The sequence below is a fragment of the Cervus elaphus genome, chromosome 19 (genome assembly GCF_910594005.1).
Source record: "Cervus elaphus chromosome 19, mCerEla1.1, whole genome shotgun sequence".
Taxonomy (NCBI): domain Eukaryota; kingdom Metazoa; phylum Chordata; class Mammalia; order Artiodactyla; family Cervidae; genus Cervus; species Cervus elaphus.
In genome coordinates, this window is record NC_057833.1 from 36,790,092 (window position 1) to 36,815,546 (window position 25,455).

Below are 25,455 nucleotides of genomic sequence, written 5' to 3' on the forward strand. Positions count from 1 at the left end.
TTTTGCAGACATGTCACCTAAAATTCACAAGTATCTTACTAATCCCAACTGTTCTTCCCATCAGGGAGGCTGGATTTTAGAGTCCGTTTCTCTGGCTTTTCTCTCCCTTGCTCAGCAACTGAGGCCTTTCCTAGCAGAGTTGGAGCTTCAGAGGTTCTGGGTCCAGCCATGGACTGGTGGGCCATCGGGAGCCTTGACAAGCCTCCCTTCCCAGCCACAGGGGCCCTGGGCTGCTGCAAGAGCTGCCAGGAGGGTGGAGGGGTGGTGGGGAGGGCTGTCAGTGTAGGGTGGGAACAGGGGAACATTCCTCCAGCTGGTGGCAGGAGCTGACTAGCCAGAGGCCTTATTCACGGCCCAATGCAGTGTGGCTCTTGTGTTTATGAGCTTTGTGAGATTTAGAGCATTCTGTATTAGCCACAGGTTTTTTGGGGTCACATCAAAGGTTAGAAAGCCATGGAAAGAGTTCTTTCCCCATGAATCACATTTACCCAAACTAATTCTCTGAGAGGAGCCAGCTTGCTTTATGGAGCTGGCAGGAGAAAGGGGATCACAGGGGCTCCTGGAGAGTTTTCCTGAAGAAAAATTCTCTGGAGGGCTAGACAAAGAAATTCTCAGACAGGAGCCAGAGGAGGAGAAAGACCCACTGGGACCAGGTTGATGGACTAAGGTTTGGGGGTTGGGAGGATGGGGCAACAGGGCTTCAGATGCCGCTGGCCGGGAAGAATTGCATTGCTCAACTCCAGGGAGAACCGTGCCTTGTGCAGTACATGACCTGCACAGCCATACTTAGCAACACTTTCTTTGCTCCCTCCTGGATAAATTGGTTCTATCTCTAATGGGCTCCCACAGAATCCTCTAGATAGTCAAAGAATATGATTATCATGTGCTTATCTGCACCCCATTCCCAACCACTTCCCAGTCGCACTTTTGAAAACAAGGACCCTATCTTCTTAGCCATTGTTTTTCAGCCTGACACAGAGTTCAAGCTTAGCAAATGTTTGTGGAATGAATAAACATTGTTGAAAGAATTCTTTTAGCATTTGGGGACTGGTATGTGTGCTGTGTGAGGGCTAATTCAAATATTAGGAACCAAGAAGAGCTTTGATTTCTTTGAAGAGAAAGTATCGGGTGGAAAAACCCAAATGAACTCTTTGGCCAACCTAATACTATCTAAATACATCCACTCCTTTAAGACCCAGAAGGGCCACTGCCTGCTTTTAGGATGTCCCTAGGATGAATTTTTGTTCATTTAGTTTCTCCTTAGTTTCTCAAACACTTATAAGTCCCTGTCTCAGGGCACCATGATGGGGTGCCCCTGAGAAACCCACAGTCCTGATGGGGTGATGGACACACTGGCTGGTCATTACAATGGAGTGGTCAAAACTGCTGAAACAGAAGGGAAATGTGAGACATAAGCAGGAGCTGATGAGCAGACATGGAGGGAGACCGTCTTTGCTCAGCTCTTATCTAGGCTTGGCTCTTCAGCACAGAGTGTTAATGTCTACTCCAGGGTCACATGGCTAGTGAGTAGATCTCAAACCTGGTTCTTCAACTCCATACCCTGTGACCAACCACCAGCTTTCTCTCTGTACTTGAGCCCAGGTCTCAATAACCTGTCCACTCAAAATCCCCTATAGCCTCACAGAGCCTCTGATATAAGAGGAGGCCTCAACCACAGCTTTGGAGCTGATTCCTGAGCCATCCTGCTGACCTGTCTGGGCCTCCTTTTATCTGTCGTTATCCTGTTAACAATCCAGCTTGTTCCCAGCTCCACACCTATCTCGCTCAACAGTTTGCTGCTCTGCTGACCTACTTGGCAGCTCTTGTGCTCCCTGCTTTGTTCCCCAGGCTCTGCCTGGCAGTTGCCCTCATGGTGGATTATGGCGCCTTTGCACCCTCGGGCACCTGGCCTCCAGGTTGTCATGAGGCACTGGGGGCTTCTGTTTCTCCAGGTCTGGGCACATCACACGTCAACACGCCTCCTGCACAAGACGAGCCCGAACAGAGTCCCTGCTCCTGCCGCCCAATATCCTCAGCCAGGCTCCTTTACTAAGACTGCGCCTCTTCCCTAGGCTTACCACCTGGGCATCGCCCATCCCTGCCCTGTGGGCTGCAATAGGAGAGACACCATGGGCCCCAGAGTCAGACAGACCTGGTTCAACTTAAGCACCTGTCAGTTTTCAGAGGTTCCTTAACTTCCCTGAGCCTTCTTTTTCCCTCTGTAAAATGGGAATATGTAGTACCTGCCTCACAAAAATATACATACAATCTGTACCTGGAGCATGATGAGGAAGTGGGAGCTGACAGCATCTACTGCTTGTAAAATTTTTTTCAAAAGCTTTTCATGTATCTAGGCTTTGGCTCCTTTGAGCACAGAGAGGTTAAATGTCTACTCCAAGGTCATGTGGCTAGTAAATAGGTCTCAAACCCAATTCTTCAGCTCCACGTGTTGAGACACAGCCCCATCTCGCTTCTGTGCTCAAGCCTCAGCTTTGATAGGCTGTCTAGTCTATGGATCTTGTTGACCCTGAGATGTACAGAGATAGCCTGAGTTAGCCCATTTTACAGCGAGGGGACTTGGGCTCAGCATTTCATAAGTGAGTTGCCCTCGATCGCACTGCTCATCAGGAGGGAGCTAGCTGAGAACCACTTGATGCTGCATTCTGTGGCCTCAGAATAAATCCTTCCCATCTTTCTCCACTACTGTCAGAGCATCCAGCCCTATTCTGAGAAAGCCTTCTCTCCCCACCATCAGGGTGTCTGAGTCCAGGCATCATTCTGGTTCTTTCCATGGTCCTAAGCAAACCCTTCAGGTGGAGAACATTGAGAAGGACCCTCCAGGCTCTTGGGGGCTGAAGAACACAGTGCCCAGAGCCCTGGGAAGGAGGATGCTGCTGACTGAGAATCCCCTCCTCAAGCCCCCACATCAGCCCAATCTCTGCTTTCCCCACACCTCAGCCCCTGGCCAGATCAGCCTTGTGGCCAGTTGACGGCGCCGCCCAGTCCCCAGCCCCCAGCCCTGGGCTGCCAAGGTTGGCAGCCTCGCGGCCACGCTGCACAACTCCGCGCCTTTCCTCCTCAGTTTATTCCTTCCAGATACGCAGTTGCTGCTTTTTCTTTGGATCACTTTTCTGTGTTATGGTATTTCAGTTGTTTTTCCACTCCTCCCCCCCACCCCGCTACCTTCCCCCCATGGCAGGATTCCTGAGAAGAACTCGCTTTTGGAGAAAGCTGCACGCACATCTGCTCTCTGGCTGCAGGGAGGGCCCTGTCAGGGGCTCGGGTCTCAGGGAGCCAGGCCACACTGGGCAGTGGAGGCCGGGGGGCAGGGCCCGGGGGGCCTGGCAGCGGAGGCCCGTGGTGGGCACGCTTCCTACAGCAGGCAGGGCTGAGCCTCAGGGCCCGGGGGTGCTGCCAAAGACCTGGGGCTGCAGCTCACCAGCTCCCTGCCTCTGCTGGCTGTGGCTGCTGGCTCACTCGGCTCAGATCTGCGTATGCCAGACTTGAGGTGAGAGAGAAACCAGGAGCCTTGGAAAACGCCCTGGCCCTCCATCTTTTTCATTGGAACCTTTTTGTCAGTGGTTCTGAGGGGTTGGGGGTCTTGTGTGTGGTCGATGTGGGTGCAGTTGTGTGTGCTAGAGAGTATGTGCTGGTTGCATGCAGGCTTGGAAGTCACAGAGCCTGGGTTTGATTCCTGACTTCCCATCAAAGACAGTGTGAACCTGGGCAAGTCACCATGAAGTGGGTATGATACCATGCCTCCTTTACAACCTTGTTATAAGGGCAAACTGAGTTAATACATGAGAATACTTCCTGGCACATCGTAAGTGCTCAATAAATATTTTAGCTATCATTACTATATATGCATGAGGGTATGTATGGAATTTAATAAATCTGGGGTGGTCCTTCTTGGACTTTGGAGTGTGAGAGTCACCTGGGAAGCTTGTTAACAGTGCTGGCTTCTGGGCCTCACTTGCAGAGATTCTGATCCAGCAGGCCTTGGGTGGGCTCAGGAATTTACTTTCTAATCCAAAGACCCCAGTCGTGTTGATACACTGGCCCAGGATCTGCTCTGGAGTGTCTGAGGTATCTGAGTGAACAGACACCTTGGGACCCTGGGCTCTGGCACCTCCATCAGAACTGCTTTGCAAATATCTCTGGAGACCAGACAAAAGAAGGGTGAAGTGGATGGAGGCCCAGAGGTGGGCAGGAGCCATGCTGGGCAGAGCCTTGAGGCTCCAGGAAGGAATTAAGGTTGTTGGAGTTTTAGGCACAGAATTGACACAATTCTACTGAATGATTGTGTTGGATCAGCCTGGTTTACAAGCCCAGGGCACAGCAGATGGCAAAAAACAAAAAACAAAAATAGGGTGTAAAATTGCAGTTAGCTGAAGGCCAAGGTGGCAGGAGAGTCTGTGCCTGGACAGAAGCAGCAGCCGTATCTGGAGGAAGAGAGAATCGCCCAGATTGAGCAGCCGTGCCAACTCCCTGCTCCCTCAGGCTGGGCATCTGAACTGCTGGCAGAGCAGCCAGGCAGGGCCTGGTCTCCACAAGCTGATCACCTCACCAGCCATGCCAGGTTGTGGCTGGACGCAAGGGCACGACTTAGGATAAGAAACTGGCTCTGTCAATTCATCTGTTCAAGAACTTGCAGGTTTGTTTTTTTTTTTTTAATTGTTTTTCTCTTTCTCTCTTAGTAAAGATCTTTTAGAAAAATTCTTTGTTTTGAGTGAACTAAGAAAAGAAGGAGGTGGGATGTGCTGAGGCTGCGGGGAGGGCTGGTTGCTGCTCCAGGGAGGGGCCTGGGGAGACCAGCAGTGAGGCCGCTGATGGAGCAGGCCTGGGGTGAGGGGTAGGGGCATGTCTGAGACCTGGGGCCTCACCTGGGATCTCCTTTCAGGCAGTGGATTTAATGTGTTTATTAAGTGTGTGTGAAGGTGAGTGAGTGTGCTCATGAGTACATGTGTAGGCGTATATGTACACAGGTAAGTATCCCATGCGTGTACGCTTTCAGTTCATTTAATGACAGCCACAAAATATTCGTTGAGTGTATACTATGTGCCCAGTCACTGTTCCAGATGCCTGGGATACATCAGTGGACAAAATGCAATCCTTGCCCTCAAGGAGCTTACTTTCTATGGGGATTTTGTGTGTGCAGAGGGGATGGGGATGTGTTTGTGTGTATGGGTCTGTTGTGTACACATATTGAAGAAAGAAGAATAATGGAAGAACAAAGAAGATCATGTGAATGCACAGGCTGATCTGGGTCAGGAACCAGCTGCCATTTTCTAGGCATGTGATCCTGGGCAAAATATTTAACTTTTCTGAGCCTTGGTTGTAGTTTTTTTTTTTAACAAAATCGGAAAATGATCCCTTTCTCTCACAATTGTTGTGAGATTAAATGTAAAAATACTTGGCAAGCTCTAGGCAAAGTACCTGATATATGATAGTTGCCAAATGATATATTTTTATGTCTCCTGTGGAGCTGGAGGAGATATTTGTACGTGTATTGATATATACCAAGTGTGCGTTTGTGTATGGGCAACATGCCCTGTGTGTCCGAGAGGCTGAATGTGTGGGTTCTCCCTGAGTGGAACCTCCCTCACTCGGGATCTGTCCTACACCGTGGCGATATCTCAGATCTGGTCAAAGGTAATGCTGTTGCCTGGAAAGTTCCATTCCAAGACAGAAGGTCCTTTATAAAGCTGGGAGAGAAAGGTTGCTAAGTCTGGAAGCTCATGAGTTGACCCATTTCAGCCTTGGTTAGGTCTGTCCTGAGTCCTTCCAGCTGCAACGTGACTGTGTGTTTGTAGTTCCATTTTTAATGCACACAGACTTTTGGCCTCCCTGTCACTGACACCAACCTGCAACAACTTGCAGCTTCTGTTTTCCCAGTTCCATGAGTCCCTGGCCATGCTGTTCCCTCTGAGACTTTCTTCTTATCCCCCAGATCATTTGTTAGAAATATAATTAGGAAATGGGCCCAGAAGGCCACTCTGGGGGGAGGACTGAGTTTCTGTGTAAGCTGCTTGGGACTGCCAAGACCCTTGCTTTCAGCAAGAACCTGAGCTCGTCAAGTTTCTGCTCTCCTCCCTCTGCACTCTCTCTCAAGGAGAAAGCCCATGGTTTGGGCTACGTCTTCAAAGAGACTGACTGAGAGTGTCTACCTTCAGCCTCAGTGTCCCTCCTCTGCTCCATCTCCAAGTATCCATCAGATATTCAACTAAGCAGCTGAGACTCAGTGTGACTGATGACAATAGCCATTTTCTTGACCACAAACCAGCTCCCCCTGGGCATCCAGCTGTTCTAATGAATGACTCCAGCATTCTTCTAGACATGCCAGCTTGAAGTTCTGAGTCATACCTCACATGTCCCTCTGTTGCATTTCCCAAAGCCGACCAGTTATCCAGTTGTTCCAAGCTCGTCCCCCAACCAGTCCTTCCCACTCTCGTTCCTGCTGTACCACTCCCCACATCAGGCTGCCATCCACTCCAGTGTAGAGTGGCCTCCCTGCCTCCAGCCTCCCCCTTCACGACCAACCAAGCCACCATCCATGTGCTCATGGCTTTCCCTCAGCCACTGTCTCTCTCCATCCACAGCGCCCTCCCCTCTCCTCTCCTCCACAAACTCTGCTTCAACCTAACTGGTCCCCTTATGGTCCCCAGGACACCGCACACACTTGCGACCTGACCTTAGCTGAAGTGGTTTCCCTTGCCTAGAATCCTTTCCTCCATTCCAACCTTTTACCTAAATTATAGCCATCTCTCATGGTATACAGCATCCCTGGCTGAGATGCACCCTATGGTTTTAAAAACATGATGAAGAGAAGCTGGGAAACATGCAGGAAGGGAACTAATTGCTAGTGATTTGCATAGAGGTAGAGGATTTAATCAGAGAAGGAAATGGCAACCCACTCCAGTACTCTTGCCTGGAAAATCTCATGGACAGAGGAGCCTGGTAGCCTGTAGTCCATGGGGTCTCTAAGAGTCAGACACGACTGAGCGACTTCACTTTCACTTTTCACTTTCATGCATTGGAGAAGGAAATGGCAACCCACTCTAGTGTTCTTGCCTGGAGAATCCCAGGAACAGGGGAGCCTGGTGGGCTGCTGTCTATGGGGTCGCACAGAATCGGACATGACTGATGTAACTTAGCAGCAGCAGAGGATTTAATTTACCATTGGGGCAGATTTTGCTTTGTTTTGGGAAAATCAACACCAATCTTAAACTGTGTAGTCACTGTCAGCGTGAGTGCAGATGTTCACTGCTCTGGTTCACAGTGTAAACAGACATGACTTGGGAGACAGGGACTGCCTTTTTGTTCCGTTTTTTCCTAAGGTTTAAGGAAAAGAGTTGTGGAGGAAGGGAACCTGAACTGGTCCCGGTGGAGTCAACTATTTTCAGCTGAAGTTTGGAAAGTTGCTTATAAGACACTGCAAGCAGAGACAAGCAGGCTTCCTAAGGAGGTTGGAGAGGCCCTGGCACTGCTGCTTTGGGACCCAGGAGATATTTCTTGACACAGAGTTGGGGAGAAGGACACGCTGTCTACCCCTGCACACAGAACACAGCATCCCTCTGGTACCCTGGTGGCAATCAGAGGAGACAGCAGCCATGGATGCTAAGGACCCCACAAGGGACCATCTCCGGCAGAGGCTCCTTTCATGGACCTCCATAAGCTCCACATGGTGACTGCTGTGGATATGGGCTTGTGACATCCTTTGAGATGTCCCACTAGGAACACCCAGAAGTATTTGAGGAAATATTGCACGGAGTGGGGCTCAGTGTCGTTGTGGCTCATTTTGTGAAAGTAGCAACAAATCATTTCTACCCTTGGCAGGTGAAAACTAAATACACTAGAGATATAAAATCATACTGCACTGTTAACTGTGGTTGCCTCTGGGTGCCAGTATTCTAGAGAATCCATTTTCTTCTTTATATTTTTATGGAACTCTCCAAATTTTCCACTACAAGCACTTGTAATTAGAAACACAAACGCTACATATAAGGAATATTTTCTCTTTCCTTCCCCTTCTGGGCCCAGCGGAAGGCCCTGCTGCCTCAGGCTGCTGTGGTTTCTTCCTCTGCTGAGCTCCGACGGGAACTCTTGGGTGCAGCTCTGTGTTTATTCATTGTTTTAGGTCCTGGTGCCAGCTCCTTGAGGAGAAGGAACACTCCTTCTTCTCAGCCCTCCCCCAGCTCTCACTCTGCTTGTAGGAGCTGCTTCTCAGAAACCGCCTGGCCTGCTTCCACCCTTGGCCTTCACACTCATTGTTCCATCTGCTGGCACCCCCTCCTCCTGGGTCCCCCTACTCAGACAGCTTGTGGGCTTTCTGCTTCTCACCTTCAGTTGTTTTGTTTTTTTTTTTTCACCTTCAGTTTTGACTCAAATGTCTCAGTGGCAAGGCTTTCCCTGAGCAGGCTATTTAAAATTGCACACCCCCTTTCCTGCTTTGCTTGTCCCTCCAACATAGACTTCCACCCACCATCCTGTGTATTATACTTCCTTATTGTCTATCTCCTCATACTGATCTGAAAGCTCTAGAGGACAGGGATTTTTGCCTGTTATTCCCTGCTGTCATCTCACCACCAGGATGTATGTACAGAAGATAAGTGTTTGTTGCATGAGTGGACACAGTTTACAATAACACTAGTTTCCCATGTGGCAGATCTTGTGCGAAGTGCCTGGTAATCCCCTCCTTCAGGCTTCATGGTGTTTTGAAGGAGGTAGCTTTATCTCTGTTTGAAAGATGAGGAAACCAAAGCTCAGAGAATGAGGTACTCAGCTGAAGGCAGACAGGAGTGCATGGCAGAGTGGGGTGAAGAGCGGATCTGTCTGCTCTGGGGGCCAGGGACTTGCCACTGTAGGAGACCTCTCTGTCCTCATGGGTGTCCCTCACTGTGCTGACGCCCCTCTGCATCTTGGGTACCAGGCCACCCACTGGAGGAACCAAAGTGCTGCTGCCCAGAGCTGGCATTCCTTCAAATGGGCTCCCCTCCCAGTCTGCATCCCTTCTGGTAACCTTGCAGTCAGAGAACCCAATTTGTTTCTCCTATTCCTCACTGACTCTACTCTGGGTGTTCTAGGTGATGGTATAAAGGACCAGGCCCAGATGTTTTCTTTCTTCTCCCTCAGCCCCATTTTCCCAAAGGGAGCTTAGGTGCTCCCTGAGAACCTTCTGCAGACCAGCAGGGTGGAATAACAGCAAGAACCAGGAGATTCAGGTTCAGGTTCTGGATTCACCGCTCACAAGTTATGTCATGACCTTGGGCAAGTCATTTAACTTGTGCACTGACAGAATGAAAGGAATTATGCTTTCCTTGTGGTGTGCCTACAGTGTTGCAATGACAGCCAATGCAGAATCTGCCTCATGGGGCTGTTGTGTAGAAGTGAAGTGAAGGTGAAAGTCGCTCAGTCATGTCCGACTCTTTGCGACCCCATGGACTATACAGTCCATAGAATTCTCCAGGCCAGAATAATGGCGTGGGTAGCCATTCCCTTATCCAGGGTAACTTCCCAACCCAGGGATCAAACCCAGGTCTCTGGCATTGCAGGTGGATTTTTTACCAGCTGAGCCACAAGGGAAGCCAAGGGGATGCTTACTTGCCTCATGGTACAGAAACAAGATTCCTCCCTAAAGAACCACTGATTTGCCACACGCAGGCCCTGCTCGAGGCCTGGTATTATCTGAGTACTGTCACAACAGAAGTGAAACAGGCCAGTGGCTTTGTAAGACGCACACAGCCTATGAATGACAGGTGATTCCTGCACCAACCTGGCAGCTGCCTTCCGGGAGCCTGAGGATTTACCCCATGTGGATGTTACAACTGACCATCACAAGCCAAGCACGAGACAGCACGGAGACTGGTGGAAAAGGAGGAACGCCTTCTGGAGGTCAGTCTTCAGGTCCCAGGATCAGGGACAGAGGTCCCCACACCCCAGTTCTAGTGACCCAAACCCTGAGGGGTCTGGGAGATCTTGCCTCACCTCTCTGGACTGAAACCTGGAAACCTGGGTGGGGCGGGCTCTGGAAGGCTTCAGGGGGTGCCTGAAGGTGGGGGTGGCGAGCCCCATGTCCCTGGAGAGGAGGAGTCACTGAGCAGGTTCTGGGAACGTGGGATCACCCAGCGCATTCCCCACCCCAGCCCAGAGCTCTAGGGATGCAGGTTCTCCGAGCAAGCATGCTCAGTTCTGGGGGGCCGGGGGGTGGGTAAATGGGGGGGGGGCTTTGACTGAAGTATTGAAGTGGTGAGTTTTATTAATGGTTAATGGCAAAGATGGTGTGTTTGCATATCTTCTTAAAAGTTCTGGTACAATTTAAAAATGGTTGGTTTGTTAGCCACTTAGCAGAAGAATAATTCAACAGATACGATGAGGAGGTGGCCAGGGTCTGTTGTGGTATCCCACCTTGATAAGCACGACTGCCAGGATGCCCAGGAGAGTGATCAGCAGGAGGCCAAGTCTCCCTTTGTTGAACTGCTTCAGGAAGAAAAATTTCGCCCAGTCCACCTTCGACTGGCTGTTGAGAGGGTACCGGAGTAGACAGGGAGCCAATTTGGTTATCATCTCAGTTATCATCTTAGTACCATGCCTGATAGATAAGGCTTAATAATTGTTGACTGCTATTTTAATCAGTGGCGACTAGCCTGGGAACTGGGCAGGGTCTGCAGTCAGCTGGTAGGATGGGTTATGGGTGTGGATTGTAGCTAACCATTAACTCCAATCACCCACTAATCTTTCCTAGAGTTTCAGCCCTCAGAGTTTGGAATTCCTTGTTCAAGGTCACATAGTCATGACTTTTAAAAGGCCTTGATTGGGACACTTTTCAGAACACCTAACCTCGTTAGTCAGTACACCATATTTCTGCTGGGAGGTAATTGTTGCCATCTCTGCTGGGCTGCACAATTTGAGGACTAATTTGCACAAGCATCAATTGCCACCATGACCAAGGCATGGAGCATAATTATCTCAAGTGGAAATTGTGATTGAGCCTATGAATTGAGGCCTGATTTACAGGGGCTGTGAATGAGCTGCCACCTCCAGAGCCCTCCGTGACTGTTAGATGTTGGGGCTGTAATCAACTGGAGCCTGTTTCCAAACACCCACTCTCCAAGTTCCAGTGGGTCAAAAGTCCTGACTCTGGTGAATGTCAAGATCCCTGCAGAGTTTATGGCAGAACTGAAACTTTCCCATTGTCTAAGACTTGATTCCCAGTTTTCAAGGGACTTCTTTCCTGGTTTTGTTACCTTGTTGTGGTAGAGTAAGTAGATCTGAAGTGATCCATCTGCTATCACTCCCCTGACAAAATCTCTTTGCTCTCCCACCCACACAGTTTCACCCAAGAAGATCTAGTTCTGCCTGTGTCTGAAGGGAAAGAAGACCAGGGATCCAGGCCTGCCTTCTTCCTCGTGTGAGTGACCGTAATCCATGCGGGAATTCATCTCTTGCTCTCACCATGGCCAAGGTCTGCTCTACACATGGGCCCAGAGGCCACACTTTCAGTACTTCTGAGAAGCTGATGATGGCATCTGTGACATGGGAGGTCTTTAATCCTGAGGCAAGGGTATGAGTTCTGCCAGCCCTCTGTACCATCTGGAAGCAACGCTGGGAATATTTGCAGGTCCACAAATGGTATTTGATTGTTTCATGGCATGAAAGACTTAATTTGAGCCTTAATGGAGAAAGCAGACTAACGAAGATTGAGGAAACATGGCCTATGAGAACAAAACGTGCTGAGTTTGAGTAAAGCTACACATTCTACACGTTGTAGTCAGCACTCAGAACACTGCAGGTAGGCAGAGCTGGAACGAATGTCCACAGATAACTCTCCAACTTTATTTTAACCACCTTTTTACCTTCTCACAGACCAGAGTCTTGTCATAATTACCTTGGTTATACAATCCTTGTTTGTATCTCCAGAGAGACAGCCATGTTTGGAAGAAAGAACATGAGTCCCCAAGTCTGAAAGAAGTTCCAAAAAGAAGGAAATGTGTAACAGTGAAAAGTTGTGGGGTTTTGACAGTCAGGCTTCAGTTCCAACCCTTGTTATGTCATACGCTATCTATGAGAACTTTACAGCTTCTCTGAGTTTCAGTTTGCATAGTTCAAAATGGAACAGATAGTATCTATCCTGTTAGATTGTTATAAAAATCATTAAAACATATGTAAAGCATTAAAAAGCTGGCTCATATTAGGTATTGGATAAATGGCAAGTATTAATATCTGTAAAATGAAGGTATTTCATAATACCCAACTTTGCAATATGGTTGTGAAAAGGAGAGGGGAATGCTTTTGGCCTGTAGCAGATGTCTAATAAATGGTAGTTGTTAGTCCTGTCTTGCCATGAACTATACATCTGCCTTTCAGCAAAGTCACCTCTACTGCCAGTGAAATGGGAAGTATTTCTATTCTATTTACCCCATAAGGACTGCAGTGGCAACTGGCGTTAATTACACGTGCCTCGCTTGATTCTTGCAGTTGTGATAAATAAAATCACATACAACATATCGGAAGCCAGACATGGGGCACAATGTACTAGAATGAAACACACTGGGAGGCAAGGGACTTGGGTTCCCATCTTGGTGTTGTCTTTTGTCAAGTGACCATAAGCAAATCACCAAGTAATCAGACCCTCAGGTGCACACACTGCTGACCTCTCAACAGCTGTGAGAAAATACCAATGTGAGAAATTATCACTATTATTCCTTGAGGGTAAAATCAGTTTTCCCTTTTTCATCTTTGGAACCCAGCAGAGTCCTTGGCATATAGTGGGCACTCAGTAATTTTGTTTAATGAATTAATATTAATAAACTGTCCAGAAGTCATAATCATTAGTAAACTTTTTTACCCATAAACTTATTGCTTTTGGTCTGTGATTTTTTGGATCCCTGGGCCTCTATCTCAAAGTATTTGTATTCCATGTTAACGTGTCAGGATGGCCGAGTGGTCAAAGTATTTGTATTCCATGCTAACCTTAACATACTCAGATAGTTATTCAAGTGCAATGGAAAGTACACACACACACAAACTGGCAGTAAAGAGAGAAAGAAGTGGGTCTTCTGTATATGGCAGCTGTAGGGGGACAGCTTCTCAATCCTCCTACACCCAGCTCTAGTTTGGTTATCACTCATCTAGGGTCCTTATTCTTCTATGTACCCATTCTACAGGATTCATCCTCAGAGTGAAGGTGGTGGGCACTGCACAGGCTTGAGCTGCTTTTGTTGATGACTCTTCATGGGTATTAAGAATGTGAAAAACGTCTGTGGTTCTCCTAATGAGAGATAGCAAGTGGAAAGCAGCAAGCAGAAACATGGATGAAGGTGCTGGGCTTTCTGGTGCCAAGGGAGAGTTTGTGAAGACTTCTTGACAGTAGTGGACGTCACACATACCCTCCACCCTACATACTGTTCCAGAATTGTTATAGTACTTGGTCCCTGAGAGCTTTGGTAGAAGAGGATAACATATGAAGACTGAGAGAAGGGAGATGGAGACCCAAAATGCCAACAGACACCATCATGTATGCACTGTAATAAACTGCCCTGGGCCAAGTGCACTGGCCAAAGGTGGGTGTTTTCCAGATCTGCTATCTATCAAGTCATCCCATGTAACTAAAGAGCATCTTAAGTAGTCATTTCTAATACCATCTCCTCATTGCAACTTCTTTTCCTCACCCCCCTCCCCTCACCTCCCCATCTCCTCCCACCCTGTCTTTTCACCTTCTCCACACTGAAGTCCCACTAAAGGTAATTTCAGGCAAGCCTCACCCAATCACTCCGGTGGGGCTGGGTGTCCCACTGCAGCCTTCAACTCACTGAACTGTAATTTCTGGTTTATTTATTTACTGTCCAGCTCTGAAGAGTAGGACCTTTATCTTGCTCAGCATGTGCGTATTAGTTGCTCAGTCATGTCCAACTCTTCGATCCCATGGACTGTAGCTCTCCAGGCTCCTCTGTCCACTGAGTTCTCCAGGTGAGAATACTGAAGTGGGTTGCCAGTCCCTTCTCCAGGGGATCTTCCCAACCCAGGGATGGAACCGTGGGTCTCCTGCATTGCAGGCAGATTCTTTAACCTGAGTTACCTGGGAAGCCCTTTAATTCCCAAATACCCGCCACAGTGCATCACACAAAAGATGCTTAACAAATGTTTATTAGGTGTACCAGGTTATACCTCTAATTTATTGCATCCCCACCCCCCACCAGATATTATAATAACTAAACAGAGTTACATGTCAGTCTTTTTTCTTTATACAATAGACAAAAACTGCTAGAAAGCTAGATACCATTCAGCTATTTTTTTCCCCTGGTACCAGATCATCATACTGCTGAGTTCCTTCAAACTAATTAAATACATCATTGGGTGCTGCATAATTTGTTCAAGACCACAGAAGAAAATGTAAAGTTTTTCAATTCATTTTACAAAACCAGCAAAAATCTACAACAAAATCCTACAGGAAAAAGTAAACGAATTTCATTTATAAACATCAATTTAACAGTATATTAAACGTAGCAAAACTGAGCAAGATACAAAAACTAAATCCTAGTTACACGAACACAAATGCTACATAAATAAAGACCCTCTCCCCACCGAGTCTACTTATGACGCAGACGGTAGCTTTTATATCCCCCCACCCCCACCCCTAGCTGGCCCTCACCAGGGGTGGGTGCTGGCCCTAGCCCTCACACTGGCCCCAGCTCTGGCCCTATCAGCCTCATCTGCCAGGGCCTCACGGTACTGCACTGGCCAGTGTTGGGGTTCTTTCTTATGGAGTTTGGCCACGAACCCCAGAACTTTCATCTTGCTGGTTTCCAAGTTGCTTCGGGGACCCCAAGAGAATTCACATTCCGGTGGGTTGGTGTGAGGCACACGCCTGTAATTGAGGTATCTCAGCTGCACGAAATCTTCCATAATAAGCCTCTTCGGGTACCCAAAGAGGAAGTGATACTTTGAGGGACGCACCCCCAACCGACGCAGCATCGCCCAGACGTGTGCCTCTCTGGCGCTATTACCTTTCATGTAGATAAGGCCCAAGATCATCATTAAGAGACCCAATCTGGGGCCATCTCCTCTCAGAGCCTCCTCCTCATCCTCAATAGGTTTTAGTTTGTTGATCAGGATGTAAGTGTGGTGCTTGCGGTCAAGCTGTTTCAGCTCGAAACCGAAGACATACCGCAGATGCTCTGCGGCCCTTGCGATGATCTCAGGGAATAGATCCTTTAAGTCTCCGATAACGTATTTCACCATCTCAGAGCGAGTGATGGGGCTCTTCTTTCTGTCCTTCAACAGCAGAAATTGCACCAACTCGGCTACCGTCCGATCCAGACGGCGGCAGGCTCTACGCCGGGCCAAGGTTTTGGCTGCCAAAGCCCTCGCGCCTTTCGGGGTGAGACAGGGTTCCGTAGCCCCCTCCTCCCTTACAGCGCCAAGGTCCTCCTCGTGGCTCTCCTGCAGGAGGGGGCTCGGGGCCATCTCCTGCGAGGCGGTCAGAGCCTGGGTCTCACCGTCATGGCTGCCATCCATCTCCCTCTCCGCCTGAGGGATGGGGAGAGCCCCGCTCTCGGGTTTCTGCAACATGTTTTCGGGTGGGCAGGTGCAGAGCGCGTACGCGGGCCGCGGGGTGTGCGAGCCGCCGCACACACCCCGGCGGAGGGGCTGGACAGCGGCCGGGGCGGCTGCAGGAGGACTAAGAGAGATGACACAGGGCTTTGCGGCTGCTGGACTGTATTGCAGAGGGCTGGGGAAGGTTGCCTCGGCGCGGCCACCGCGCAGCCTCAGTGCGCACTCGCTTGCCGACTTGCCAGACTTCTTCCGGCCAACTCAGTCAAGATGGCGGCCCCGAGGCCGCGCGAAGCCCGTCCTCTTCCGGCTCCCGCTGGGGTAGGAGTGCTCACAGGCTTCTCAGGATGCCCAGGCTGTGGAGGAGTCAGGGATGATTTTTAGTCTGACAGGCTGGAGGCAAGGAGGGGGCAACCAGGCTATCCTAAGGTTTCAGTGTAGAAGGATGAAATAGGGATGGAGTTCTAGCCACGTCCCATCAGCAGGTGCGCGTGTCTAAGATTTTGAGTGATTTACTGTGTCACAAGTGTGGTCTGCATGGAGGTGAAGCCTGGGAGATAAGGTTGTGCGGGACAGTTTGTGACCGGCCTTGAACACGATGCTCGGGAGATTGAAATCTATTTAAACAAGGGGGATTTAAACAAGGGAGTGTCCAGACCGGATCTGTATCATCTAGTCTCTCTGGTGGCCCTGTGGAGTGTGGATTGGAGAAGGGCTGACCAAAAGCTGGGGATCCAGCTTGGCGTATTGGTATTATTATAGTGCAAAATAGGAACTGAGATGTGGCCTGTCTTGTTCATTGGAGTATCCCCAGTACCCAGAACAGTGCCTGGCACATAGAGGCACTCCATAAATAAGTAAAATGGATGACGAGAGAGTAAGGATAGCAGATTCTACAGGAGTCAAAGAAGATGATAAAAGATATACCGAGGTACAGCTGGCAGAAATAGTAACTAACTGGAGGAAAGGGAAGGGGTTTTGTTTTTAATCTTATCAAACTTAATTACTCCCATTATTTCTTTTTGCCTGCTCTACTCTGACCTTTACCAGTCTGTCTCCCTCCCCCCTTTCTCCAGCTCCTCCCTCTTCTTCCTCTACCTCTTCCTCCTCTCTCCTCCCCTCCTGTCTCTCCCTCTTCTCTCCTTTCCTCCCCTTTCCTCCTCTCGCTCCACTTCTCTTTCTCCTTTCAAGCCTTCCTTATTTACTGCCATTTCAGAATCACCATAGCAATTTGTATTTAACATAGGCCTTATTGTGCTCTAGGCTCTGTTCTAACCATTATTCAAGGATTAATTTGTTTAATTCTCATTAAGATGAGTACTTTTATCACTGTCCCCATTTTATGGATATGTCTTTTCTATGGGATTTGCTATTTACTAGCTATGTAATCTTGGGCACATTACCTAAACTTCCTGCCCCTCAGTTGCCTTGTGAGTAAAATGGGCATAGTAGTAGAGACAGCATTGTGGAGATCATGTGAAGAAATGCATAGAAACCATTTAACGCAGTGCTTGGCACATAGTGTTCAATAAATGGGTTTTTGTTGTTGCTCTTTAGTCACTAAGTTGTGTCTGACTCTTTTGTGACCCCATGGACTGTAGCCCACCAGGCTTCTCTGTCCATGAGATTTCCCAGGCAAGAAAACTGGAGTGGGTTGCCATTTCCTTCTCCAGGGGATCTTCCTGACCCAGGGATCAAACCCCCGTCTCCTGCCTTGGCAGGCGGATTCTTTACTACTGAGGCAACAGGGAAGCCCTCAATGAGTGTTAGTTATTATTTATTGCATATTTTTTAATGTACTAATTTTTTACATGTATTAACTCATCTACTTCTTCTAACAGTCCTGCTAGATAAGTGCTATTATTATTCCCATTTTACAAGTGAATAACACACAAAGAGGTTAAGTAACTTCATCAACATCACATGACTGAGCCACTATTTCAATCATATGACTCCAGAGACCATGCTCTTAACCACTATATTAATAGATGTTAATTATTATTATTGACCATACTTTGCTTTGTATTATAGTTATATTTGTGCTTATCTTATTCCCCTCCAAAACCAAATATCCTGAAAGCTAGGTCTGTGTCCTTAACTCTTATGAAGAGACCCTCAGTATCAGAACTCAGAATATACTTGTCATTGAATAAATGATAAAAAGCTTTCCTTTTTTTTCCAGAGGAAATAACGTTTCTTTTAAGTAAATATCTGATAGAGTTTTCTAGATGTAGTCATGAACTCTTTATCTTTAAAAGAGTCTGAAATATAAAGTATAAAACCCATTTATACTTTATGACTTAGAAAAGCTGAAAGTATGTGAATGAAGCAGGAGGATGTTTATTATAGTCTAACTTGAGGTTATTATTAGTTTCTATTATGCCAGACATTTTATATACAATATAATTTAGTCCTCACAAATCCCTATTAGGAAGGTATTATTATCCTCACTTTGCAAATGGGAAAACAGTCCCTGAGAGGTTAAATCCCCTGTCCCCAGCCACCCATATGCTAAGTGCTAGACTAGAAATGAGAACCTCGATCTGTCTATTCTGAAGTTTGTACTCATGACCACAATGCTGGACTGCCTGGTTGTCAGTTTCTCCTGAGGGTAGAATCACTCCAACCTGAAATGGCATCCTTGCAGACAAAATATTCTACGTATCTTTCTCACTTCAAGCTTTGCCAAGGAGGATTAGAGGAGGTAGCTGCATGCAAAGGAGCATGCAGGAGATACATTGAATGGAAAGAATTTTGAGGGGCAAATTAGTAGTAATATGACTGGGTTTTGAAAACTGAATTAATAATATAATCCTACTAATTTAAAAAGTACAAAAACAAAAAAATAAACTACTGAAACAACTTGGATGAGTCTGGTTGACATTGAGTAAAAGAAGAAAGACACAAAAGATACACAGTATGATTCCAGTTAATCTGATGTTCAAGATGGGTTCAGCTAATCTTTGGTGACAGAAATGAGAACGGTGGAGGCCTGGAGTGGGGTTGACTGGAATGGGATAGGCATGAACTTTCTGCGGGTGATGGAAATATTCTGAATCTTGGTTTGGGTGTAGATAATACATTTGTCAAAACTTATTAAACTCTGCCCTTAATATCTATGTATCTCTTGGTGTATAAATTATACCTTAAAATTATAAAAATAAGGTTTTAAAATTGAGGAATAATTGATAGCATTAGTTTCAGGTATACAACACAATAATTCGATGTTCATATATACTGTGAAATGATAACCACAATAAGTCTAGGGACCATACATGGTTATAAGATTTTTTTTCTGTGATGAGAACTTTTAAGATCTATTCTCTTAACAAGTTTCAAATATGCAGTACAGTATTATTAACTATAGTCACCATGTGAAAACATTTTTTAAATGAACAGACCTTTAGGTGATGAGGGATATGAAAGTTGAATGACTTTGCTTTGCCACTTAACAACCCCTGGATGCTACAATGTTTTTTATTGAAAGGGGCCTAGACAATCAGTTGTCAGTTTTGATTGTGGTGAACTCATACTGGACCGGCAGGCTATTTTTTCCCCAAATACTTGCTTATTTATTTATTTTTTGTGTGTGGTGGGTCTTCATTGCTGTGTGTGGGCTTTCTTTCATTGCAGTGAATGGGGGCTACTCTTTGCTGTCTTGTGTGGGCTTCTCATTGCAGTGGTTTCTCTTGTTGAGCATGGGTTTCAGCAGTTGCAATGTGGGGCTCAGTAGTTGTGACACATGGACTCAGTTGCTGCACAGCATGTGGGATCTTCCATACCAGGGATCGAACCAGTGTCCCCTACAAGGCAGATTCTTAACCACTGCACCCCCAGGGAAGCCAAGGCCAGGCAGACTTTTAAAACAGTCCTTCCTATTTAAGCTGTTAAAAGGGAGGAAATGTGTATTTCTCCTTCTTTGATGGGGTTGGGGGTGGAGGGCAGCAAAACAAAACTTTTATAACTGTTGGATTGAAAGCTTCCTGAAGGGTGATTCTTTGTAGTCTAGACTACAGTGTTTAAAAGCCTACAGTGCTTAGCACAGTTTAGTATGTGGAAAGGGGTAAGGGAGTCATACTGGAAAAACAGACCGGCAGGATGAATTATCCTGGAAATGTCCGGCACTCTGTGGGTGTAGAAAAGGTGTGTTCTAGAACAAAGCACTGAACCGGATCAAAAAACCTGACTTCTGGTGTCCCAGCCCATTCATTTATTCTTGCACAGCATACTTAACCTCTCTGGACCACTGTTTCCTCATTTTTAGGCCGGATAACCTTAGCCTCTGCCAGTTCCCAGAGTTATTTTGAGGTTCAAGTAAGGTTATAAATGTAAACGTACTTTTAAAATGCTCTACCATTAAGAAACAAATAAAAAGGTTACAGGTTTTTTTTTTAAAGAGACGTGGTAGAAAACTCAGTAATAAGTGGGACTGGGCTCTCGTGCAGACGTTTTGGAATGAGCTTACGCATTCCTGGTTGAAAAAACTGTCTGGCCAAAAAAGATTAAATAAAGAAATGTCAAGTCCTGACACTCCATCTAAGGCTAGTGACTGCTTTGGTGGGAAGCCAGAGTTATCTTGTTGGATTCCTTCTAAATTTGTCAGTAGAGTCCTCCAAGCTCTCAGTGCCTTCTTCACACAGATTCTGAGCAGTGTCTCACCCCCGAACTGAGTGAGCCCCAAACTGCATAGGTGCTTATGTCTTCTCTATTTCTCTTGACAGTTTGGACAGCCGTGCAGCTGATCCGGCTCAAAGAAGGGATCAGAGGAAGAGCTTTGTCCTACATCCCTGGGCCAGGGACAGAATGAAACCCAGTTCTGTCACAGCAGAGTGGGCAGAGTGTGAAGCCCTGGGTCCTGTATGTGTGGCTGGTATTGAAGCAGGATGGCCAGGCAGATGATTCGATCTGACTTGGGTAACGAAAATTGTTTGTTACTGTTTGAAGAGCAATTGTGTAAGCAACAGTACTCCTGTGTTTGGCTGCCTGTGACCCACCAGTGTCTGTAACATAACACCCAACCCAGAGGAGGAACAGACCCTGGCTGGCGGAGGGGAGGAGAGAGATGTGGGGGCACAGGGCCCCCCTTTTCCTCCCTCCTCCACTGTCCCACCCGCTCTCTAAACCTCGAAGGAGAGTTGGCGAGAAGGCATTTGCCACCTGGACACAATGAGGCCCAGTGCGAGGGGCAGGCGCGAGGCTGGCGGGGAGCCAGGGCCCTGTTCTGAATGGCCGTCGCCAAGGGGCTGCCAACAGCCCATCTCTATCCCCCAGGGCCGGGGCGGGGGCCCACCCACCCCCAACTCCAAGGCCCAACTCACGCCATTTGCTGGCCGTGACCAGAATGCGCGGGACACAGGGCCTTTGAGCAGCTGAACAGAGCCGTTTCCCCTCCGCTGGCTGCCAGTGCACTTGGATTAGTGTGGGCTCTCCGAATCCCTTTGTTGGCTGCTTGTTATTCCGCACGCACTGAGCACTGTGCATTCATCTTTATTAGTTCTAATTGCTTCCCTATTCTAATGGGATCTTGATATTCCCATACAATTGAAAGGAAATGTATTCATTAAAATAATTCTTCTCCTAACTGCCGCTTCAAGCTGCTCCTCTAAGTGACATTGTCTCTCCAGCCACAGCCTGCTGAGGCCTCTTATTAAGACTCTAGTCAAAAGCCAACTTGGGGCAGCAAACTTTCCTTGCAGGAGTTTCCAGACACTGAAGAGAGGGCGCTTTTTAATCGGCTCACACACTGAAGCTGGAGGCCAGCTGGTAGAACTGGGGGTGCCTGCTGCTTGGGGCAGGTCGGGGGAGAAGGGTGGCCTCCAGCACTGCCTGCCTCCCATAACAATGCCCCCTTTCTGCACACCGACCTGGCTCATTTAGACAGGACTCTCCCCCACTGTCATCTGGGTGGAACTTTCTGTTTATGCCACAAGCAGTTACTAGGTGTGTTCTTAGAGCAAGGCGCTGAGTAAGGTGCTGTGGGAAGCGTGGAGCTGGGGCTGCAGTCTTGAGGTGTTTATGGTCTCTGTGGGTGGCTGCCTGCTCAGAGCCCCTCAAGTGCAGCAGGAGAGGGGAGGCTGGGAACAGTTCTCCGTGTTCAGAAAGCATGGGATAGAAAACTTAGAAAAGTGGGTACTCTTCCATAAATGTGTTTGATTTAATAACCAAATGTGTTTGACTTAATAACCAAAATCTTTCAAGCCATGGGGTCATGGGGGTAATACAAGAAACTTCACCGATCTATTGGGGGAAAATAAGCCATTATGAAAAACCATGCATGCGTTAACACCTGCCCTTTCTGTGAGTGGTGTAAAGACTGCTCTAGGAGTTTTGGAGGAGTGTAGGGGAGTGTAGACAGGGTACGACATTGTTGCTTGAATTTTTGTTACTCCCTATAACAGTCCTGTGAAAGAAGCGCAGTTGTTCCCTATTTTACAAATGAGATGTCAGAGAAGTTAGATAATTTGTTCAGTGTTAAGAGTTGAGAGTCAGGACTTAAACACCAGCTTTCTGATCCCAAAGCACAGGCTGCTTTCGCATCTGTCAAGACCATCAGAGGAGATGTAATGTGGAAAGTGGCATTTAATCTCCCTGAAGGCTTTTAGGGATGGTGGGTTGTCAGCAGGTAGAGAGTGGGGTCCACAGGAAGGAAGAGCCTGAGCAAAAATGCAGGGACTGGCAAGAACCTGGCAAATCAGGACATGGCAGGAGTCCTGGGGACCCAGTGATTGGACAGTGTGCACAGGATAGCGGGAGGAAGGCAGGAGGGTTTGTGGGGGCCAAATTTTATAGAGCCTCGCCTGTCAGGAGCTTGGATTTTATGCTATAGGTACCTCTCCAAGGAGGATATTTGAGCCTTTGGATAAACACAATATTTCTTTCAGGAGCATCAGTTTTCCTTGAGGTGAGTAATTTTAAACATCTTCATATTAAGAGAAGTTCAGATATATCATGGAATAGCATGCAAAATTCTCATGAATTTTTAAGAGAAAACAGAAGACTTCAAAGAGAGCTTGGGTGTGCTGGCAGGAGCTTCAGGCTGTGAGGTCCCCTGGGGGAACCAAAGGCATTTCTTTTGTCTGCTGTTGGTGTACATTAGCGGGAAAGTTGGAGAAGTGCTGATTTCAGATAAAATGTTTTGATCCCAGGAATAAAATAATTGGGTATGTTTCAAGAAGAGTGCGAGGGGCTTGGAAGTCAGGTTGGACAAGATAGGGACAGAGCAGGAGACCAGGTAAAAGATGATTGTAGTAAACTCTCAGGAAACATGAAGGGCCTAGGGGGCTGCCTAGGCCTCAGGCCCCTCCTCTTTTCCCCCAAGCCTCTTTGGAGGGCATCTGCCTGAGAGATGCCCCGCCTGAAAGCCACGCCTTCCTTGCACAGAGAATCTCCCTGCCCGACCATGTCACCCACAACACTGCCCACCCGCCACCTTCCAGCCCAGCAAGTTATTAGCTCAGCTGCCGGAAGGTATCAGAAGGCAAGTGGTTGCACCAGTGATTCTCTGGGGTGGGAGTGAGGAGAGGTGGGTCTTGTGGTGTTGCAGTGTCTTGCTGTCCTATACTGGTGGGCAGTGCTGTTGGTCCCAGCGTGGTGGCCAACACCCTGTATGTCAGGAAAGTCTCAAAGGGAGGAAGGACAGAATAAGAATCTCAGCCTAGGACCAAGACTTATCATCAGCAGATGAAGGTAGCCCACCTTACTTAGCCAGACTCTCAGGTAGGTGACTTTTTAAGGTAGTTTAGAATTTAACTCTTGAAGCATTATTTTTTTTTTTAAAAAGCATTAAAAATTGCTTAGTGCTTTATTTATTTTTTTCTTCTCATTTTAGAAGGCATCGTTTATTATGGAGCAGTGTGACAATCTTGACCATTTAAAAGAAAACAAACACCTATAATTCCACATGCAGGGGTAACTACAATTAACAAATACCCTGGCATGTATCTTCCGCCAGTTTTTCTAAACATGTATTTTTTTTCTATTAAACAGAGTTATATTGTATACGCTGCTTTATATATACACTATATATACTTTTTGACATACTGTTAATTTCTCACAGTAATAAACATTTTTCTATAATTCTTTCTAATTGAAACTATTCACAGATCCCATACCACCTTTAATGCCTGTTGTTACATTTTAGACTTGTTTTCAGATTTTTTAAAATTAAATACAATGTGATGAACTTGTTTATAGCTAAAGCTTTCCTATTTCCCAAGATTATGGAAATCATTATATAAGAATACAACCTTATAGATACATGATTTTTGAAAGACAGAATTGAGATTATTTTGTATGTATTTCTAATTTATGCACTAAGTCCATTTTGAAAATCTTTTCATGTCAACACAAGTGAATCTGCACAAGTATGTATTAAACTAGTTTTCTTCTAAAATAGACAATACTTTCACACAGTTCAAAAATCACAATGGTATTAAAAAGTATAATTGAGAATTTTTTTTGCACTCATGTCCCTCTTCACCTGGTTTCTTGATTTCACTTCCATAGGTCCCACTTTTAATAGTTACCATGCCCCTTTTTGAAAATACAAGCAAATGCAATTATATATACCTTGCCCTTTTTTACAAAGAAGTTAGCACACTATGTAGTTATTAGGTACTATGCTTTAAAATAGAAATTTAATAGTAAGTAGTGGAGACTTTTTCATATCAGTACATAGTTCCTGGCATTTTATGGGGTAGATAAACAATAATATCTAACCAGTTCCATATAATCAGACATTTGGGTTATTTCCAGTCTTTTACTATTACAAGTAATGTTATAATGCATACATATATCTATCATTTCTCTATGTGTCCAAATATATTTGCAGGAAAAATTCAGAGTGAGATTGTTGAGTCAATGGGTAAATACATTAGCAACATTAATAGAAAATGCCATATTGCCCTTTATAGGGGTGCATCATTTTCTATTCCTACCAGCAATGTATGAGGGTGCCTATTTGCTTACAACTTCCCCCAATCAAGTGTGTTTTGGATATGTATAAATCTGATAGGTGAAAAGTCATTGCAACTATAATTTGCATTCATTATTAATAATGAAATTAAACATTCTTTTATAGTCTTTAAAGCCATCTGTATTTCTTTTTTCTGAAAAAGGGCATTTTTTTTTAATTGGGCTATTGATCTCCTTGATATCTAGAAACAAATTATGTGAGAGTGATTGACCCTTTGTGAAATAGGTTGCAGTTTTTTTCCAGTTAGTCTCTCTCTCTCTTTTTTTTTTTTTTGCTTTTGCTTTTGGTGTTTTTGCCATGCAGACTTTTTAAAAAGATTTTTATATAGATGTATTTATCAGTCTTTTATGACTTCTTAATTATTGAATCAATTAGAAAGGCCTTCATTACTCCAAGATTATAAAGGAATTCTTTTATTCTTCTGGTGATTTCATGTTTTTATTTTGTGCCTTTTTAAACTCTTTGCTTCGAGATCAGCCTTCTTCTTAGTCTCTAGTTTTGATAACCTAACCAAACCTAAGATCCAGCTGACCCTTATCCTGGTATACTATGTGAAATGCTACTCTAGCATCTTTTTCCAGGTAGTCGAACACCGTTTATTAAAAATCTTATCTTTCCCTCACTGACTTGGTATTTATCATATACCAAATTCTCATATATATTTGAATCTGTTTCTGGGCTTTGTTCTGTTCCACTGGCCTGTATGTCTATACAGCATCATTTTTGGCAGCCACAAAATATTATGTCTTATGTGTATAACATAATTTATTTGACTAATTCATTTTGTTAAACAGCTAGGTTGCTTCCAGTTTTCAACATTCCAAAGAGTGCCTCAGTGAATAAAATCCTCATACACATTTTATATATGCATGTGTAGATCCATTCTTTCCTTTGGATAAATTTTTATACATACGATTACTGGGTCAAAAGTT

The 25,455-nt window shown here is 46.1% G+C and overlaps 1 protein-coding gene and 1 long non-coding RNA gene across 2 annotated transcripts in view; one reads left to right on the forward strand and one right to left on the reverse strand.

Moving 5' to 3' along the window:
• Nucleotides 1-4,016: 4,016 nt before the first annotated feature.
• Nucleotides 4,017-25,455, forward strand: part of LOC122675813 — a 48,380-nt gene continuing 26,941 nt past the window's right edge. The window contains exons 1-5 of the long non-coding RNA XR_006335351.1: nt 4,017-4,654; nt 9,661-9,891; nt 11,330-11,788; nt 13,164-13,559; nt 20,271-20,463. This is a non-coding gene — a long non-coding RNA (uncharacterized LOC122675813). The remainder of the gene's footprint in view (nt 4,655-9,660; nt 9,892-11,329; nt 11,789-13,163; nt 13,560-20,270; nt 20,464-25,455) is intronic.
• On the reverse strand, nt 14,125-15,799 carry MAGEF1 (MAGE family member F1). Its single transcript, XM_043874930.1, has one exon. It carries the CDS (start codon nt 15,565-15,567, stop codon nt 14,644-14,646), a length of 924 nt encoding a protein of 307 aa, XP_043730865.1. The 5' UTR covers nt 15,568-15,799; the 3' UTR covers nt 14,125-14,643.

Coding starts and splice junctions, on each gene's coding strand:
- MAGEF1 (XM_043874930.1), bottom strand. CDS start 15,567: ATGTTGCAGAAACCCGAGAGCGGGGCTCTCCCCATCCCTCAGGCGGAG.